At 41.8% G+C, this 22,443-nt stretch overlaps 1 protein-coding gene across 1 annotated transcript in view; it reads left to right on the forward strand.

The window, feature by feature from the left end:
• Positions 1-11,249: 11,249 nt before the first annotated feature.
• The window catches only part of RASEF (RAS and EF-hand domain containing), a 30,155-nt gene continuing 18,961 nt past the window's right edge, over positions 11,250-22,443 (forward strand). Inside the window, exons 1-3 of the mRNA XM_075273387.1 lie at positions 11,250-11,692; positions 19,124-19,279; positions 20,731-20,821. Coding sequence (XP_075129488.1) covers positions 11,379-11,692; positions 19,124-19,279; positions 20,731-20,821 — 561 coding nt within the window. The 5' untranslated portion in view covers positions 11,250-11,378. The remainder of the gene's footprint in view (positions 11,693-19,123; positions 19,280-20,730; positions 20,822-22,443) is intronic.

Consider the following 22,443-nt stretch of genomic DNA (forward strand, 5'->3'; position numbering starts at 1 on the left):
CAGCCGGGAGCCTAATGAAGGCTCCCAGGCCTGTCATAGATATATATTACTATCGCGGCTGGTCTATGACACTCCGCGATAGTAATGTATAGAATCTCCCATAGACGGCAATACACCATGGGACTTGCAATCAAATGATTGCAGGTTCAAGCCCCCTAGGCGGGGGATATTAAAATAGTAAAAAAAAAAAAAAAAAACACTTAAAAAAAATATAATAAAAAATAAAATAAATAAAAGTTCACCTCCTTTCCCTAGAATACATACAAAAGTATAACATTACTGTGAAACATATACATTAGGTATCCCTGTGTCTGAAAATGCCCTGTCTACACCTGGCCCCACAAAAAAAACACCCTATACATCCCCGTACAGCTGCAGGGTCACCTGTCAATGTGGCCTTGCAGCTGTTCCAAAACTACAACTCCCATATATTAAATATTTTACCATTTTTTGCCTGAAATTTTTTTTTCCCTATTTTTCTCCTCTAAAACCTGGGTGCGTCTTATAGTCCGAAAAATACGGTAAATATTACAGGGGTTGTCTGGGATTTTTTTTTTCCGCTGTCCTTAGTATAGGCCATAAATATCTGATTGGTGGGGGGGACTGACCACCCCTGCATAGATCAGCTGTGTGGGGCTTTGTCTGTCCATAGCAGAAGTATAGGTATCAGCTTAGGATTTTTGCAATGAATCCTCTTGGAAAATAGATATCAGCAAATTCCTATATTCAATCTGAGATGTATGTACATACTGTTTTCTAGTACAATATAGCCTTTATATCTTACAAACAGTCCAGATATATCGTCACTAAAGGAAGAATTTGGAGTCCCTGACATTTTGATGCCAGTGACATTATGTGCTCTGCTGGCACTAGGAAATCCTGTTCATTGTGTGCACAGATATTTACTTATACATTAACCTAGTTCTGTCTTATTGAATGCCACAGAGAGCCGACCTGTGTTCTGCTATTCCCTTTAGACGTATTTGAAGACTTTAGGATGAACTTGTCAAAAAATACCAGAAGAAAAAAAAAGTATACTATGTACTTATGGTAGCTCTTTGTTGTGCTTGAAAATGCTTTATATGGAATGATTTGAAACTTCTAGGCTCCAATGCATCTCCACATATACCATGTGCCATTTATAATACTGGTGTGTTGCTATATGGCAGCAAAGGGAACCTGTTATTTTATAGGGCTGAGGTGTACAGCTCCAATGGGTACTATAGCTACGTGTAAATATCTGGGGTGCGTAATAGTTGAGGGATTCTGGTCCGACTTCTATATTTAGGGGTTCTGGCCTTTGGTATGGATTTATTTAGGGGGATGAGTCGTCTGTACTTATTTAGGCAATTTGCATTTGCTGGCCATTTGTATTTGAGGGTTGATCTGAGGTCTATATTAATATAGGGGTTTGGTCTGGATGCTGAATTAATTTAGGAATCTGAATTTATGTGTTTCTATAAAACTTGAGATATGAAGTAATTTTTTATTTCAACAGCTGATCTGTAGGGGTCTTGGAAAACCCCTTTAATCTGCCACTGTATGGCAGAGACACATCTGGGCATTGGTGCCAGGATGTGAATGTTACCTCTGTACCTATTATATTTTCTGTATAAATTCCATGTGTTTATTAAGATTTTGCAGCCATGTTATAAAAATTACCGACTACTTTCATTGGATAAATATCCGTCCTGTTCACATGGTAGTCACAAAGATGTAGTACAGTTATCAGATCTCCGTACACAGACTATAAGGTGCACTGAAGGTGCTGCTAAACTCCACAGGAATTTCCCCTTAAGGTGCATTTACCATTCTGGTTACCTGTTTATTTGTGTGTCCTTAGAGACAACACATTCCCCTACACCTCCGATCTTCTTGTCATGTGTGTCTTATATAACTGAAGGAATGTGGGTTATAAAGCCCTTTTGTACTCGCCTTTTCATAAGAAGTCTTTTGCCCAATAGACTTTATGAGGAATGATGTACAGACACATGGTTTTACAATACAAACATAGAATGCATTCTTTTTATTTCCTAGGACACGGGATCAAAAGGACAGAATCAAAGTCATCTGAAAAGGCAATATAGCCATGTAAGCAGCTTCTTATGCTTATTTTATAATGACATGTCATTGTAATGTTAAAATCTACTGATACAGTATCTTCAAACATGAGGGATTAAGTAATTGCAGCAAGTTACTGACAAATTGTAAAACAAAGACATTGGAGGGGGGGATTTATTATATTTAAAAAAAAAATTATGTTAACTATGTGCTGGAGTGCAGTTTCCCCTTTGTTTTTGATTTTTAAAAAGAGGCATATTATATGTGTATTGTAAAATATTACTGTATTTTTCCGACTATAAGACGCAACTAGGCTTTAGAGGAGGAAAATAGGGGAAAAAAATTTTGAAGCAAAAAATGGTCAAATATTTAATGTATAGGAGTTGTAGTTTTGCCACAGCTGCAAGGACACATTGACGTTTTTTTTTGCGGGGCCAGATGTACTTTTTAGTTATACCATTTTGGGAAATGTCTATTGCTTAGATCACCTTTTATTTAAATCAAAGGCAAAACGGTGAAAAAACCCCGTCGATTTGGCACTTTTGATTTTGACGTTCGCCATACAGGAAAAATATTAGTAGACCAGGCATTTTCGGACACCCAGATTTTATATGTATTCTAGGAAAGAAGATGATTTAGAACTTTTATTTATTTAATGTTTTTATTATTTTTTTTTAAAGCTTTTTTTTAAATTTTTATTTTTTACTATTTTATTATCCCCCCCACCCCCCTAGGGGGCTTGAACCTTGCATCATTTGACTGCAGGTCCCACAGACATGGCAATACAAGTATATTGCCTTCAGTAGGCGCCTGGCTGTCATAGGAACAGGTTGGCTCCTGCGACCTTGCCGTACAGGAGCCGACCTGCAACTTTAAAGGTATGGGGCCAGTGGAGACAGGCCCCAGGGCTATTTTTAAACTTTGGGGGGAAGGGGTCTTTGGAATATGAGAGTTATATGTAAGAGTTATAGCGGAGACCCAGTTGCTATGGCGACCACTCTACGGCAGAGCAGCTGTCATTATCCTTACAGACCCGGCATCTGCTGTAGTAGAACGGCGGATGCCAGACAGGGTTTTAGCTGCCACCACAGGTGCCGGGGCCCGCAGCATCGCCACACTTCTGCTGCTACAAGAAGCCAGCGGTGGCAGGAGCGTGGCGATGCTGCAATTCCGCTCCTCCGCCCCCTCTTATAGTCCACATTCAGACTATAAGATGCACCCTCATTTTCCTCCCAAATTTTTTAGGAAAAAAATGCGTCTTATAGTCTGAAAAATACGGTACTACAGATAAAGCACACCCATTTCCCTCCCCAAAAAAGCAAAAAGACGAGTTTTATGGAAAAAAAAACCCTTTGAAATAGACAAAAACACATGATAAATCTTGTGCTCACAGTGTAAAAGTAAAAAAAAAAAAAAAAAAAAAAAAAAAAAAAAGAATTACAATACCACATGCAATAAAAATAATTCTACCTTAGAAGATCCCTACAATTCAAATTTTCTTATCTTCCAAAAAAGTCTAGGGGAAAGTTTCTAAGACTAGAGAGTCATATGTTGATCTTAATGCAAAGTACATGGGATTACAATATCATATAACTCCTAATAAATTCAGCACATTTTTGTTTGTCTGTGCCACAGAATTTGCTATAATTTAGAGTTACAGTTTCTTGTATATCCTATCCTACTAATATAATATATAATATAATATAATAAATGTGAAAGTTTGTGTGTTTGTTACTCAAGCACGCAAAAATGGCTGAATGGATTTGGATGAAATTTGCCACATATATAGTTTGTAACCTCAATTAACACATAGACTACTTTTTATCCCAGTAAATGACATGGCTTCACAACTGTTATGAATTTATGTTCACATACTATATTACACTGCTTTTGAAGAACCTTATCCCAGCTTCTGATAAAGCCAGGTCTGTTATATCTCTATATAAACACACATCTAACCCTCAGTTCATTCTGTACATTCATTTGCATATTATCTGATCAGCTCCAGGCAGTGCTGACACACTAGATGGGAAAACATCCTTAATTCAAATTGGCAGTTTGCTACTTTTAAACATGCTGGGAAAAAGAAAATCTAATTTGTCGCAAAATTCTAAAACAAAAAGAGCTATGAAGGTAGCCAGAAGTCAGAGTTCTTCTCAAGCGGAGCTGATGGGGATCATCGGCGCCAACAACACACTCATTATATGGCGTTCCAGCAAGCTGCTGAGATGCCACGACAATCACAGGCACGGTACGAGGAACAAGTTGAGCGACAAGCCAGCTTGAGAGATGCCGAAACGCCGGAGCATGCTGATCATCGATGTCAACAACACGCTCATTATATGACATCCCAGAGAGCTGATGAGATGCTGGAACAAGGCATGGCGTGAGGAACATGTTCAGCAGCAGGACAGCTTAAGGGCTGCCAAAACACCGGAGCAGGCAAACCATCGATGCCAGCAATTTGCTGAATATAGGTGGATCATCGACACCAACAACATGCAGACAAAGTCACGGGCAGAGGCTAGTAGTAAATATCTTGGGCTAAAGTGGTAATAAAAGCAGAAAAAAACACAAAAGGTCACATGTGGCGTACATTTGATAGTAAATCCCTTCACTATTTTGAAAAGATCTCTATATTATGGAGCAATATTAGCAGCACAACTTCAGGATGCCCTATAGTTTACTGAACCAGTCTTAGATCACTACAGCTATTAGACTCTTGGAAAATTTATCATCACATTCCACAGTGATAAGCATATAATACACTTAATTCTATGGAGTACAGTCATGTCTCTATAATATTTCCATTAATGACCATTAAATTGTGTTGTCATCTATCCCGCAGCTAAGAATCAGAATACCGTGTACTACGTCACTTCTCAAATGAGCCCACAATAGCAGCAACACAAAAGCAATTTACAGACATTAGAACAATGGATACTTAAAATATTTATTATAACAAAATAGGAAAATGTCTCTTTCGTATATCAATCCTTTTTGACAATTACACCAAACATGTTGACAAACGTGTTCTGAATACAGGCTATACCTGCTCCTCAGTCACAAAGGCAAACACATTGAATTATGCAAGTTGTTCATTAGAATACTTTGCTCTTCTTCTGTTGAATAAACCTCAATGAATAAGAAATGCAAATATAATTTGTTTATTTCCTCCTTTATTTATACAGGATCTCGAAAGGCAAAAGCAGCAATGAGAAAAAATGACCTGATGGCTTCATGCACATGGCTGTGGTATTGAGTTATAACAAAGTACCCAGAAAAATGCACAGCCATAGGGTGGTAGCTCCTGTCCACTACTATGTACAGGATATGTTGCAAAGAGAGCAGACATCGACATAGAAAGCCATTCAAACAGGACAGAATGGCAGAGTAGGGGCAAGAAGATGGTTTTTTGTTAAGAAAAAAAACAACACACAAAACATAGGGCGTGTTTGCTGATAAGTGTCTGTGAGGACATAGTAATTATGAATATAGGGGCACCCTATCATTAACTGGGGGCTATCTGACTACTCCATACTTACCAGCTCTCCCGGATCTGATAAACCATGGATTTCTTGTTCAAGTCTTCACAAAAAAAAATGTAATGAATGGGCACCTCGCAATCTCTTTGTTTAAAGAAACGACTAGAAACACTGGAAATTAATCTAAGATTGGGTCAGGGGGTCAGAGTATAAGGATAGCATTGTTTGTGGGGATCACAGGCTGGCGGCCTCACTTACCGATCCTCAATCTTGCTCATAGCCGCCTGCGCTTCTGCAGAAGGGGAAGCGCAGGCGACCATGACCAGGAGTGAGGCTTGGTAAGTAAATAGGGCGCTTACCTGCTGGGGTTATTCTAGCAGGTAATGACCTATTAAAAAACAAAAACCCACACATCAGCCCCCTAATGTCCTAGGCACTGTGGCAACGGCTACCGCTGCTACCCCAATAGTTACACCCCTGGCTACACGGCAGTGCACGGAAGGAAGGGAGCAACATTGCGTGTTTGAAAAGCAGACTTTGCTGGAATAGTTTGCAGGTGCTATGTCTCATTTACAAAGCTCCTAGATTAGCAAAACAATGGAAACCTAGAGTGACCCCATTTGGAAACTACACCCCTCACAGAATTCATCAAGAGGTATAGTGAGCATTTTTACCCCACAGCCATTTCACAGATTTTACTAACATTGGGATGTGTAAATGAAAAATTACTAAAACATCACTCATAATAATACAATCAAGTAGATACATAAAGCCATAGAAGGTTGCAATATCATAATAAAACACCACCAGTCTGTCATTAGAAATATAAAATGTCTCACCATATAAAAACATGAATATTTGATTGTATTATTATAAGTTCACTCTCTTTTTTTGTACACATTATGTCACTGGGGTTCTTTTACGCTGGGTTCACACCAGCGTTCAGGTCTCCGTATTAGGTTTCTGTCTTCTGCCAGCAGAAGACGGAAGCCTGTCAGACCGTGTCCGGCCATGAGCGCCGGTGAGCGTTTTATGCTCTCCGCAGCCAAAACGTTTTTTTTAAACCGGACACAAAGTCCTGCATGTCCAACTCTGTGTCCGGTTAAAAAAAAAAGGGTTTTGTCGCAGAGAGCATAAAACGAACACAGGCGCTTATGGGCGGACACTTTTCAAACCCATTCAAATGACACAGCTAGTGTCAGTAAAATACACACTACAAAAACTGTTAATGCTGGGTTCACATCAGCATTCGGCTCTCCGTTATCAGGTTTCCGTCTTCTGCATGTAGAAGACGGAAACCTGTCACGCCGAGTCCGCCTGTGAGCACCGGTGAGCGGTTTATGCTCTGCGCGGTGAAACCATTTTTTGAAACCGGACACAGAGTACTGCATGTCCGACTCTGTGTCCGGTTTAAAAAAACTGTTTCGTCGCAGAGAGCATAAAACGCTCACCGCCGCTCACAGACGAACACTTTTCAAACCCATTCAAATGAATGGGTTTGAAAGATGCCTGCAGGTTTCCGTCTCCTGCCCAGTTTTGTGCAGGAAACGGAAACCTGCAGAACGGAGACCGGGCACAGATGTGAACGAGCCCTTAGCTATACTTGTTAGCATATAGATACTTTTATACCACCATCTGTGTCCTTGTAACATATTAATGTTTCTATTTCTCCATATGTGATGTGTTAAAGGGGTTGGCCACTTTCAGACCAATATTGACAAACAAATGTACACTCACCGGCCACTTTATTAGGTACACCTGTCCAACTGCTCGTTAACACTTAATTTCTAATCAGCCAATCACATGGCGGCAACTCAGTGCATTTAGGCATGTAGACATGGTCAAGACAATCTCCTGCAGTTCAAACTGAGCATCAGTATGGGAAAGAAAGGTGATTTGAGTGCCTTTGAACGTGGCATGGTTGTTGGTGCCAGAAGGGCTGGTCTGAGTATTTCAGAAACTGCTGATCTACTGGGATTTTCACGCACAACCATCTCTAGGGTTTACAGAGAATGGTCCGAAAAAGAAAAAACATCCAGTGAGCGGCAGTTCTGTGGGCGGAAATGCGTTGTTGATGCCAGAGGTCAGAGGAGAATGGCCAGACTGGTTCGAGCTGATAGAAAGGCAACAGTGACTCAAATAGCCACCCGTTACAACCAAGGTAGCCAGAAGAGCATCTCTGAATGCACAGTACGTAGAACTTTGAGGCAGATGGGCTACAGCAGCAGAAGACCACACCGGGTGCCACTCCTTTCAGCTAAGAACAGGAAACTAAGGCTACAATTTGCACAAGCTCATCGAAATTGGACAATTGAAGATTGGAAAAACGTTGCCTGGTCTGATGAGTCTCGATTTCTGCTGCGACATTCGGATGGTAGGGTCAGAATTTGGCATCAACAACATGAAAGCATGGATCCATCCTGCCTTGTATCAACGGTTCAGGCTGGTGGTGGTGGTGTCATGGTGTGGGGAATATTTTCTTGGCACTCTTTGGGCCCCTTGGTACCAATTGAGCATCGTTGCAACGCCAAAGCCTACCTGAGTATTGTTGCTGACCATGTCCATCCCTTTATGACCACAATGTACCCAACATCTGATGGCTACTTTCAGCAGGATAATGCGCCATGTCATAAAGCTGGAATCATCTCAGACTGGTTTCTTGAACATGACAATGAGTTCACTGTACTCCAATGGCCTCCACAGTCACCAGATCTCAATCCAATAGAGCATCTTTGGGATGTGGTGGAACGGGAGATTCGCATCATGGATGTGCAGCCGACAAATCTGCGGCAACTGTGTGATGCCATCATGTCAATATGGACCAAAATCTCTGAGGAATGCTTCCAGCACCTTGTTGTATCTATGCCATGAAGAATTGAGGCTGTTCTGAAGGCAAAAGGGGGTCCAACCCGTTACTAGCATGGTGTACCTAATAAAGTGGCCGGTGAGTGTAGAATAAAAAGATATACAATTTTCCAATATACTTTCTGTATCAATTCCTCACAGTTTTCTAGATCTCGGCTTGCTGTCATTCATTCTGTTACTTCTAGAGGATAAAGCTCTGACCATGGTCAATCTGATTTACGGTCCATGGTCATGTGATGAGCACACAGGTGCACAGCTGATTACCAGGCAGATGTCTGATTATTGTGCTGTGACTGTAACGAGCAGCACCTGTGTGCTCATCAGATGACGTTCCTGACGAAGATGGAGCAGTGCTGGAGCGAGTTCTCTTGCAGGATTGGGGCCGCCCCCAATGTTGTCTGAGCACGGAGGACCGCCCCCAATGCTGCGAGACAACTCATTTGCATACTGACAAGAATCAGGATTCTAGGCGAACGAGGGCGCGGAGAAGACAACGAAAGGTAGGAGACAAATAGCCTTTCTTAGGGCCCCTTCACACGGAGTTTACGCTCCGTGTATTGTGTCTACACACTGTGTATTCTGTACATTTTACACGTGCAAAAATACACGTGTAAAATGTAGTTAGCCATTGAGTTCAATGGCTTTTTCGTATAACGCATGTCTTTTGCGCGCGTCTGCGTGTAAAATGTACAGAATACACGGAGTGTAAATTCCGTGTGAAGGGGTCCTTAAGGCTATTCCTACGTGGTACTCAGAAAAAAATTACTTTCAATGATAGGATCCCTTTAAGTACTGCAAGGGATAGGAGGGGGTAGAGTGATGGTGATGTTCTGTTTTGGAAGTGGTAAAATGGAACTGGATTATCAGAAAGTGTCCCTAGAGCAGTCATATGACCGCTCCAGGGCTATGGATAATTATAGAATCTTTTATTGATGTAAATTAGAAGTTAAGTGGGGGGAGGGAGTTTAGTTTAGGGGTTAATAATAATAATAAATTTTATTTATATAGCGCCAACATATTACGCAGCGCTGTACAATTTGTAGGGTTCAAATACACACAGAAAGATACATTACAAAGAAAGTCATTTCACACAATGGAACTGAGGGCCCTGCTCGCAAGAGCTTACAATCTATGAGGTAGAGGGGGTGACACAAGAGGTAGCAGGGGCGGTATTACTTATACAGAGGTCAGACACTTTTGTAATAGAGGTGACTGTCATTACACAAACATAAGACTTTATGAGCCGTCAACAGTCGTGTCCTGTAACATGTGGATGGAGCTTGGACCTATAAAGTTATCCTGAGATGACATCATATCATGTGAGGAAATGTGGGAGCGGGGACAGAGGAGGGTTAAAGGTTTATGTTAGACATTGTGATAGGCTTTTCTGAAAAGATGCATCTTTAGTTTGCGTTTGAAACTGTAGAAATTGGGAGTTAATCTGATTGTCCGGGGTAGAGCATTCCAGAGAAGTGGTGCAACTCTCTCTTGCCCACGTTCTTTTCCTACCCCTTTCCTTCTTGACCTTCTCTTTATTATGTTTATTTATATTCATTTTTATTGTTTTATTATTTTCATCAATATTTTAATTATTATTAGAGATGAGCGAGTACTGTTCGGATCAGCCGATCCGAACAGCACGCACCGTAGAAATGAATGGATGTACCTGGTACTTCCGCTTAACCCCCCGCGTGCCGGCTACGATCATTCATTTCTATGCGAGCGTGCTGTTCGGATCGGCTGATCCGAACAGTACTCGCTCATCTCTAATTATATCTTTGGCCATTCTAGGCCACTATTCGCTACCGTACTTGCATACTTCCTGTTTCCATGCCCTCTTCTGACAGCATAAAGGTTCTGCACATGTGCAGGGGCTGATGATGTCATCAGCACTCCCCTCACATGTGCCATTTAAAACACAGTGCTGTCCATACCTGGCAGTGCTATTCTCTATGTGTATACCGCTACTATCATTGTGATTCATTAGTTACTCCCTGTGGGACTTGTCTCCATACCTTTACAGGTAGTGCCATTAACTATTTGCATGCCTCCTGCTGTTTTCTATTTCCTCCTGTCTCCTAGCTGATCTTGTTCTGCAGCCTTCCTATCCTCTGTTATACCTCTGTCTATGGTTTACTTTATGCTACATACCAACTATAATCATATGTTAATTTGTATCAAAACATGTACATAATTATAATCAATTATCACCAAGTCATCTTACATCTGGCAGTCTGCCTTATCTTTTGCATGAACTTCTCTGGAAATTCTTGTCATATCACGTTACTTGTTCCATATATTGTGCATATATCAATCTCCATATGTTATGCGTCTTGTAATATAACTTACCCTCTATATGCTTTGCCTATCCCCTGTATACACTGTTCACTGTGCTATTCTATATACTTGTGTAGGTCTGGACACGGACACACTATACGTCGCATTATACTCTACGTATTGATTTCTCTTCAAGTGAATAAATTGCAATTTTTGCATCGATTCTTTTGTCTATGGAGTGTGAACTATGAGGAAGAAGACGAGCGGAGATGAAGTGACTGTTACCTGAGGGAGGAGCAGAGGCCGCCTGTGCCCCAGGACAACAGGTGAGGTATGTGGGGAGGAGCCACACGGACACAACAATCCGACTCCCTGCTGGCCGCATCACATCATGGACACGGAGCAAACACTCGTGTGTAGGAATGTATGTCTGCTCAGCGCTACTCTTCCCCTATATGTGATCTACTGACAGCAACTCCACTGGGATCTACCGGGACTATCCTTACAGGCGCCTCCTCACTACTGTCCTGTCACCGCATCAGGACATAGCGGCTATTCCGGAGAGGTACTGAAGCTACCCCCGTTATCTGTGTGGTACATGCCAGGGTAGCAGTACCCCATAGGAAAAGGCTGTACCATAGCGACACACTAGGGGGAGGATAGAAAACTCGTAGACTAGACCTGAAGCTGATGGGCTCAGTACATGATGTGTCCCAGCTCCGGAGCTTGTTCGCTGCCTGTGATGTGAATGGCTCCGGGCTGGTGGAGCTGGAGGACTTCACTACACTGTGTACAGACCTCGGGCTCCAGCCACACCTGGTGCGCCCCCTATTCCGTAGGCTGGATGTGGATGGAGATGGTTTAATAGACTTCCAGGACTTTTGTGCCAGATTCGAGGAGGTTTCCGAAGCCCTCAACTTGTCTGCTTACCAGGTCTCTGAGCCGCCCCCTGCCTGGGAGGAGCTGGAGGGGAGGCTGGGGGGAGAGACCCGGCACCTGACCAGGTAACCACACTGTGTGCATGGTATAGTTGTACTTGTAGTGTGTGTATAGCAGACATGTCAATATCACTGGATATATGCTTTCCTCACGTTCTTTATTATGTGGTAGGGTGTATAAGACAGGTCACTATTAGGCATTGTTCACATATGTGCCTGGTGTCTGCCTAGTGCAGATCTCTCACAAATCACCAGATGAAAAACCTTGTACAAGTCTGACTTTTATTTCACACACAAACATAAAAACTTATGGACCCTATTAGGCTAAGGCTACACAGTGATTCTTGGCAGCAACATCTGTCACTAAACCAAAGATCACTGTCGCCCTGCAACTCTTTCACTTATGTTAGTGGGTACTTGCTTCCCTTACGTATAAATAAAAGGGAGTCCATCAGTTCCAAAATGCTTCCTAAACCAATAACCGTGCCGTATAGGAGCATATATAAAAACATGTCTATGGGGCCATGGAGCAATTCAGATGTAATCCTCCTATGGATTTGCAAATCAGCTTGCACTGGGCATGGGTCCTGATTTGCCTATTCACAGTTATGCGCCACCTCTCCTATGGATATGATGTGCAGCCCCATGCATTTACATGAGGTTATCATTTTCAGCCGCTGCCTGTAGATAAATCGGGCCCCACCTACTGCACTTGCAGGCTGGCTTGCATATCCATAATAAGATGGTATCTGCATTACTTTCCCCCCCCCCCCCCCACTTTGTAGCAATATAGTAATGTTTCTCCTCCTATTAAAGGCCACCCTACTAAAGTATTGGTTTGGTAGGTACTCGACAAACTCCCTTTAAAAGTAGTCTTCGACTTTTTTTTCTTATGGTCTATCCTTAGAATGGGCTATAAATGGATAATCAGTGGGGGAACCAAAATCCAGTGCTTTGCACAGATGAAATGTTTGTACTGCATTCAATTACCGCACTATGCAGTGTAGAGCACCAGAAGCAGATGGCTCCGTGCACTGTATATGGCATTACTGCATTTAAGCTCCCCCCACAAACAGGACCAGGCTGATGATACCTGCAGCAGACCGTGCGCGCGCGGCCATAGACTTTGCAGGAGTTAGAGCCAAGTTTAGAGTGCAGTCAGAATTTGGAAAATGTTACTGAGTCAGACTTAAAAATAAAAAATTATTTTTAATTATGATTTAGCTTTCTGGTATACAAGGCATAAAAAGTTGTATATTATGATTTTTTTTTTTTTTTTTTAAAGGTATCCTATCATTAAAACAACATTTTTTTTTTTCTCGATCATGCGTAGGAATAGCCTTAAGAAAGGCTATTCTTCTCCTACCTTTAGATGTCTTCTCCATGCCACTGTTCGGTAGAAATCTCGGTTTTCTTCGGTATGCAAATGAGTTCCCAATGCTGCGAGACAACTCTCCAGCCGTGCCTTTATCTTCTTCTGTAATGGCCTCTCTGTGCGTCGTCTATTGTCGCTGGCTTCAAACTTCTAGGCCTCGGGCAGGAGCCGACTGTGCATGCCCGCCTGGTGTAAGCGGCCATTTTCTTGTTACTGCTTACACAGTAAGCTGGGTTAAGCAGCCACAAGAAAATGGTCGCGTGCATGTGTTGTTGGCTCTGCCCGAGGCCCAATGGCAGAGCCAACTGCGCATGTGTAAAGGTTAGTCCCCAGCGCCGGAAGAAGACACGGGGAGAGGCCTTTCCAGAAGAAGATGGCATCGTCGCTGGAGAGTGCTCTTGTAGCATTGGGGATGCCCCCAGTACTGTTTGAGCACTGTGACCCGCCCCCAGTGCTGCAAGAGAACTCATTTGTTTACTGAAGAAAAACGAGATTTCTAGCGAACGGCAGCGCGGAGAAGACATCTAAAGGTAGAAGACGAATAGTCTTTCTTAAGGCTAATCCTACGTGTTAGTCAGAAAAAAAACATTTTAATGATAGGATGCCTTTAAATCTGTGCCACCTTTGCCACACTTCTGAAAAGGAAAATTGGCAAAAATGGGGAGGGGACAAGGCCATCAGCCCCACCAGATGGTAAATTTACTATAATTTATGCTCCAAATTTAGCGTAAATGATCAGGGAAATGTACGCCACCAATAATCCGGCATACATTCTGCCCCAGACATACAGAATGTAAACTGAACATATACATGAGTCCCCCTGCGAACTTCCGGTTGGCACATGCGCAATGGAAGGGCGGCAAGAAGACTTCCTGTTCCTTAGTGAATTAACCAGGGCTGGGTATGTACTTCAGGGTATGGTCCTCGGGTTACGACGAGCCTGCTGCAGAACCTCATTTTCTGAATGCTATACAGTGTATAGCATTCGGCAAATGAAGGCTGATTGTGTAGCAGGCTCGTCCTTGCTACGAGCAGGTAAGTATGCTGTTACCAGTTGACTTTTTCTCATTGAAATGAATAGACCAGCGTTGATTGGCCAGTGGCCAGTGGTTTGGCCAATCAACGCTGGTTCTGCCAGAGGCTCGTCTGAGGAGGCGGAGTCTAACATCGGACTATTCATTCCAATGAGAAAAACTCTTGCCTGCCCGTAGCAAGGACGTGCCTGCTGCAGAATCAGTGTTCATTTGCCGAATGCTATACATATATATAGCATTCGGCAAATGAATATATATACTGTATAGCATTCAGCAAATGAGGTTCTGCAGCAGGCTCGTCGTAACCACGAAACAGTATGCCTATACCCCTGCTAGACATGGCAAACTCTCAAAACCGGAAAGAGATCTTCGACCGGAAATAGGAAGGGCGGGACTTAATCCTTTGTTATTGTTGTCAAAGGGGGACTCATGTATAAAATTGAAAGGTTTTGATGGTTTATTCATAAAATAGTCATTGACAAAAAATAATGCACCGAGAAGGAGGTGTTGAAATCCAAAGCTTCATATGTGATTCCACTGATGATGTATGGAAGTGATTACAATATTAATGTGAAAGGATATGTTTACTTGGTAAATCTGTACAATTGGCTGGAGGCTCTTGTACCTTGTTGGTGATACATCCGGGGGCTGGGCAAGCCAAGGAAATGATACAATCAGGAGGAGACATTCCTGGGAAACCCTTTTCATATGTGGACAAGCATTATCCTTCTGAAAAATGCCAGTTAGATCTGTCATGAGACAACACTTGTTTCACTACTAGAGGTTTCTGACTGTTTTATGTCCTGACTCCCCAGATCTCCACAGGTAGTGTGTTGCTCCATAGCCAAGGCAGAAGTGAAATGCTCACTGCATGGCTTCCATTCATATTCCGACTGTAATTATATCCCAAACAGAATCTGGATTCACTGCTAAAGATGATGCAGTCCAGTCCATAGCAGTTCAGATTCTCTTTCGCTAGACCACTGCATACAAAGGTGACTGTGGCTGGTTGTCATTGGCAGGATATGTCATGGGCACCATGACATCCAAATTTCCGTATGCTAAGTGCTTGAAAATGGTCTTGGTAGAGACAGGGTGTGTAATGAAGATACTGCCTCTGTCTGAATGGTGAACAAGGAACCTGGGGCATGTTGATCCATCAAACAATCCTCTTTGCTGGTGATCTCTGGGCCGGCCATCCAGAGCTGGTTCACTATGTGTGCAAGCCCTCATGTGACCACTGTTCCCAACACCACATAATAGGTATGTCAGAACAGCCTAGATGGTGGGCAGATCCTTGAAATGACCATCCTGCTTCTCTCAGTTCAATGATGCCCCCTTCCCCATCTGAATCTGTCTACTGGGCATAATGTCTTTGAAGAATATCTAGCAGTCATCGATCTCTGAAAAAATACATTACCCAAAAGTAGCCTCTGAAAGCTTTTCATAGGGCAGAGGGGGAAACCCTTTTTCACTCTCCTGTGGAAAAGTCCAGTGTTGCCAATGAGTATAGAGATGGTAATAAACAGTCATTTTCAATAAAGACCTAAACCTATAATATGTGCAAACAGCTGAGATGAGATGCATTGAGAACATTCTGCTCATGACAGAAATATGTACCTCATGTATCATGTCTGGAGGGCGCAATAAGTGTTCACTATCGTTGTCTCGTCACAGAGGCTGTCCCTGTCATGAGCTAATAAAGGTCGTTTCAATATGCAGATGACGAAAGTCAATATTTGCTATGAGGGCATTGTCTCCATATACTGTCACAGAAAATGTCTTGGCTCCATTGTGTGTTTGTATACTCTTACACTTGGCATCTTGGTTTGGATTTGTTCTTGTTTCACAGGATCAGGTTTAGTGTAATTGTATATGTAAATCTGAGGCCATTTTGAGTAGTTTGTTTAAATATGTTATATATAAATATATAACTTTTTTTTTATATATACTCTTCAAAACTACAGCCTTGATCCATTATAGATCTACAAAATGGCTTGTAATTAGGCTTGACGTACACTATGTATCTTGGACAGGCCAGGAAAGGGGGGGGGGGGAACATTAGCCTGTGCCCAGTGCTCTGGTTTCCCTCAAGCGCAGCAGTGCCCTGGGGTTCATTGGAGAAAGGTCCTGGGTCCTTTCCTTAGGCCCTTCATTGGCCTCGAGACAGTCCCAATAAGATGGATCATTCATGTGACCAATCCCATCATAAATTGGATGGTTGCACTTTGGCTATCCAGAATATAAAATGTATGGCTGGCCAAATTATAAACCGTATTGTAGATACATAGTGGATCTCAGATGAATTTTTCAATGAGTATGGGTGGAAAAAACTAAACTACAGGATCCACTCAAAATTGCCTCCAAATTACTTATTAGTACAGTTGTTTTTTTTTTTTTTTCCTGAAAGGTGAAGATGATGCCAAACAATAGTCTAGTCCTGAACAACCCCTTTAAATCACCAGAACTGTGAAAGCAGCTCTTAGATCTAATATACGGTATTCTATAAACCAGTACAAGATAAGTTGTGTGTATATGTGTATATATATATATATATATATATATATATATATATATTCATATTCCCAGGGGTATACTATAATCAGAGACCTTGCAAAATACAAGATCCCCACACAGCATCAAAAGCCTCCACCTTATGATTAAGGGAAGCGGTCAGATACTCCATACTACGGACGTCCTTCATATGAGCAATAAGCTCCAGACCTGTGGGGGAGATGCTTGAGGCTTGATATCCATGTATTATGGTGTCCCCTTCTGCTGTTACACCAAGAAGCAGTTGCTCCTTAATCTTTTGGCTACATCTGTTATGAGAGGTTCCTGACTTGTACAGTGCCCTTAAGCAGTAAGGATTATGTTCTCAGAGCACCTTCATCATCAGGTAGCACACACGTCTCCTCTCACCTTCTCTACCATATACATACTTCACTTCTGTGTCCTACCTGTCAGACTAGCCCGGGAGGCTGTCACTGCCATTGAATTCATATTAAAGTTTTATATTTCACTAGTGTCAGTCCAGTGGAATGCCAATAAATATGTAGGTGACTGGTGTATGCCTCTTTATAATGTTCACTGGTAGTTATAATGTTCTAAATGTGGACACTGGATGAAGCTCTCTTATAGGGAGAGCCCTGTTATTGGAGCTGGGCAAGGATAAGTTGGTATGGAGTTGCCCCGTCAACACCCCATGAGATGCATGTCATTCCAAAATAGTGATTACTCAGTGTACAACTTTATTGTATTGTTCTTAAAAAGACACACTGACGGAATCCCAATGGACTGCAACATGGTCAGTGGGTTTTATCAGGTGGCCTGGCACAGCCGTCATTTCCACTGTCCTATAATGGAGCAGAACAATGCAAATGATTTGCTGATGTGTGGGGTATGGATAGATCTGACGGGGACTTGGCATATACATATACTGGGTCTCAGGATATTCTAGCAGTATATACACTATGTTACAGTATTAGATGTAATCAGCTATCTGTGAATGCTGTGTGTGAATGATGACTTAGGCCTGGGACTCGTGTGATAGAGCTATTTGGCTGAAAGCCGGCCGGTTGAGTCACTAGTCATTGAGTCAAAGTAATAATTCTCCACCTAGACTGCAAACATTCACGAAGATGTCGGAGGTATTTGTGACTGTGTCAGAGCGGTGTAAAACTGGTCTAAAGAGTTCCACCTGTTTGTAGAAGATAAAAGGAAAGTGCCATCGCCCACATTCCTCGCGATCTTAGTCTCAACCTGCTGAGAGTCATTTCATTTTACAGTGTTTATACATTCATAATCCGGGTTTATTGCCTTTACATTGACAATGTGAGCAACGTGCAATTATCACTTTCTGCAAACAGTCATTTCCTAGAGTGTGTTTTTGTTTTTTTACAAAATATTTTTTTAACCCACAGAATTCGTATGTAAAATAATGTGATAAAGCGTACATGTAGACATGATTGTATAACACGTCACATGGTGCTTAGGGCCAGAACTGTACACATCAGACAAACGTCAGCCTAGATTTTAGCGAGACCAGTCAACCATCTAATGTGTCTCGTCATGAGATGGTTGCACTAGGTTCATACTAGCATTCGGTTTTCAGTCCTTTGGGTCTGCTTGGGGACCCAGTAGTGTTTCTATCTTTCTGGTTACACATGGAAACCTGCAGACCCCATAAACTATAATGGGCTCTGCTGGGTTTCTGCCAAAAACACGATGAAGAGAAAAAGCTCTCCTTGCAGGAATTTTCTTTCCTTCAATTTTAAGCAGAATGGGGGATGGAGACTCTCAAACACTAATGTGAACTTGGCGTTAGTTAAGGCTCCATGACAAATATACCCATCATGGTGATCTTGTTGGCTCTGCCACAGGATCAGTGGCAGGAACAAAGCTGGGCTGGTGCCGTAGCTGCAAAGATCAGGGTAAATCTCTGGTGGTTTATCCCGCTTAGACGTCTTGGTCAATAGTGACCACTGCATCAAGTTGGATAGATCGGAGGAAGGCATTCACTCTGTATGAACCTCTGGGCCTGCCAGCTAAGGAAGCCTATTACTCCTTGCCACAAAAAAACAAACTGATGTTGCACGTCATTTATACTACACAGTAAAGACAGCCAAAAAAAATTCTTAGCTTTCTTCCACCACAAAAACACAGGAGATTGGATGAGATTCAGCAAATAAAACCCATGGCATGTCATTTATTGCTGTGGGTTTCAACCTTTTGTATTGCAAAGGTTGAAAGCTACAGGTGGCCTATAGAGAAAGCTGCAGATGAGCCTCAGCAGAAACCCCCCTCCCCCCAACCCCCCCCCCCCCCTCAATCTTTGGTGATTTGCACAAGAACATACTGCAGAATTTCCTTATAATTCAGGACATTCTCGATCATCTATTTAGGTGGGATTCAGCACAACAGCACATTGAACTGCAATTCAAGTCCTACTCTAGATAGACCATGGAATATATCCATAGGAGAGCACATTGCAAATCTGAGACTTGTGCATACTGTGTGCACATATACCGTGTATATAAATATATGTTATAATATGCACCTTTTCTAATGCATGTGTTTGCTTTGCAGTGAAACCAGAGAGCACCTATGGAGTTTACACCAGGAAATCCAGGGTTTGGCTGTACCTGGACTTCTTAAACAATATGAAAAACTGCTCGAGAGCGTGTCTTATGATTTCCGTGCTCAGCGTCTTAACACCGAAAAACTGGAGTCCATTCTGAAAAGGTTTGTTTGAAAAACCCGAGTCCAAGTCTGAGATCATAAGCTTTGTTTTCCTTCTCAGTAACCATGGCTATAAGAGGGGTTTGCAGGGGCCACTTGACAACAGGATACATATGTCTGTTGTTAGGCGCATGGTGCAGGATACAATATCCATAGCACAGCATGAAAGCAGGATATGGTGGTCGACGTCTCTAAATTGCTTCTCAAAGGGAACCTGTCACTAGGTTCATGCTGCCCTAATCTTTCTATAGGGTTTCTGAGAAAACACAAATAATATATCAAGTTGTGTGTGTCTGGCATCAAAAATTTACAAAATGGGTTTTTGTACTTTTTTGAACTGTTTTGTAAAAAAAAAAAATCCAATAACTTGCACATTTTTATGTTCATTCTACTTTTGAAAAGTTGGAAATTGGGCTTGTGGAGCTGATGTACACTAGATTTATGTAACATGTTTAAAATATCACAAAACTGGTAAAATCTTATTCGATCAGACCCGAAGAATGGAAACCCCAACGCAAGTGTGAACCTAGCATAACATCCCAACAGCAATAACAAAACCAGCTAGTCACAAGTATAAAATAAGTAGATAGTGAACACTCCGTACATTGTAGAAGCTGATCTGGATTCAGATCAGGTGTTTTGGCCATTTGTAGCTGTATAATAGGTATCCAATGGGAAGTGGCCCTGTTTCTATGCAAGTCAATTTGAATGTACTGTACAGACTTGTAGTGGTGGTGGCACCTGGAACTGCAGACCTACAGGGCTGCTTATGGGGGTACGCCGTGTATATGGCTTTCCATGGCTGAGACACCTGATTGGGATGGAGTCCGGGTGTCAGACCCCCTAACAGGTCATCAGTATTAATTGGTTTCAGTTCCTGAACAACCCCTTTAAGCCTAGGGACAGAACTTCCCCTTCCTAGTACCAGGGAGTGAACAGGTGGCAAAATAGCTAGAAGGGAGACTCCCAGTGGCAGCAACTTTAGAGCACCTTTTTAAAATAAAGTGTATAATATTTTGACCAGATCATGTGATTCTGGACCAATGAGACTAATGTTGCCTAAAAAATTAGTGGCCATTTAAGTGCGTAAATGATTGTTATATTTCAACCTCCTCTTTCCTATTTAATCTGTATGAGAAATTTTGAACGAGACAAGGCGAAACTGCAAGCTGTCCTTTCATCCATGAAGTAATTCAGGAAACTGGAGGAGTGAGGTATTATGATACCTCTGCTGAAGTCTGCTCCATTTGTCCTGTGCACATGCTTTGCTTTGTCAGTGATCCAGAACAAGATGTGTGCAGGGATTCATCAGTTTGCTTTCCACATCTTTAAGAAATACTATGTGTATGCCCTGTACACACCATTACACTTCTGTTTCCTAGTTCTCTGTTATGTTGTGATGCCGTCATAACTTGACTACAATATATTGTAATCTATGTTTATATATCTTGTAGAACGGAGGAGACAACAGCCTTACAGATGATCGAGTTGGAAGAAGATTTGCAGCGTCATTTAGTTAAAGTAGAATATCAAATACGTGAAGAGGTAAGATGGTTCCCAGTAAATGAAATGTGTGCTATATAGTAGAATTGTCATCTTAAGTGTGTGACCGTTATATAGCTTCATATAGGTTTAATACAGTATTTATATTAATGTGTCTGGACTTTCAATGACTTGGCCCTGTCAGAAAACCTGGTGCAATAATCACTGGAGCAATGAGGGTATAGTCATTGCTTTACACAGGTAAGTGGCAATGGCATCATTGCAAAGAGCTAACCTGCATTTTACCAAAAACTGCGATGTCTGGACAATGGATACAGGCACCAGTGTACAAGGGGAAAAAATGCTGATTTAGGGTGCATTCACACTGAGTAAACGCTAGCTTATTCTGAACGTAAAACACGTTCAGAATAAGCGGCGTCTAAAGCAGCTCCATTCATCTCTATTGGAGCCGGCATACGAGCGCTCCCCATAGAAATGAATGGGCTGCTTCTTTCACTCCGAGCAGTCGCATTGAAGTGAATGGGGAGTGCTGGTGTGTACGCCACTTCAATGGGACTGCTCGGAGTGAAAGAAGCATCCCATTCATTTCTATGGGGAGCGCTCGTATGCCGGCTCCCATAGAGATGAATGGAGCTGCTTTAGACGCCGCTTATTCTGAACGTGTTTTACGTTCAGAATAAGCTAGCGTTTACTCAGTGTGAATGCACCCTTAGGTGACGTTAACCTATCTGTGGGACTGGGTTTATGTGCTGGATCTTGTGATACTCCCTTTAATATCCTAAGGCAAGAACTTCAATATTATAATCCTTGAAAACCTCCTGTAAAGAAGCCAGTGCAGAAATAAACATGATATAATCAGTTTTGGACTTAATAAATAGCATTAAATACAAGTTAGCAAGGATTATATGTGTTATATTATTAGCCATACTGTAAACCCACAAAATAAAGAGAACATACAGAATTTTAGTAGACATATGTGCATGGTACAACTTCAGAGAAGACATCAGGGCAGTCTATGTATCAGTAATGCAGTTAAAGGGGTATATACATCTACATAATTATTTTTAAATTTGTAGATAATTAAAAGTTAAACATTTTTGCAAATATAAGTAATTAAAAATTCTGCGAAGTTTTAAAGATTTTCTCTAACTTTCTTAGTGGTCACAGTCTGTTATCTTGATCGGTTGCCATGGATACAACAACCAAAGCAGGAACTTTCTAAGGTCAGAAAATCAGCCATGATTTCTTTATTGTGGCCGGGATATCTTCTGATACATGTAGTGTCCCTGTCTAATAACCCAGGTACAATAAGAAAATCATAGCTGGGTTCCTGACAAGTCCCAGATCATAGAAAGTTTCTGCATTAGTGGTCGTGTCTATGGCAATCGATCAAGATAAGACTGTCACCACTAAGAAAGTTAGAGAAAATCTTTAAAACTGTGCAGAGTTTTTAATTATATTTGCAAAAATGTTTAACTTTTAATTATCTACAAATATAGATATGATTATGTACATGGGAATACCCCTTTAAGGCTGGGTTCACGTCGCATTTTTACAATGAAGTCCATGCCCCAGTTTTGAATAAAAACATATCACAAAGAAACATATGCAAATGGCTGCCATGGGGTGGCATCTGTTTTGCATGGATTTTTTTTTTTTCCTTC

This window comes from Leptodactylus fuscus, chromosome 5, assembly GCF_031893055.1.
Source record: "Leptodactylus fuscus isolate aLepFus1 chromosome 5, aLepFus1.hap2, whole genome shotgun sequence".
NCBI lineage: Eukaryota > Metazoa > Chordata > Amphibia > Anura > Leptodactylidae > Leptodactylus > Leptodactylus fuscus.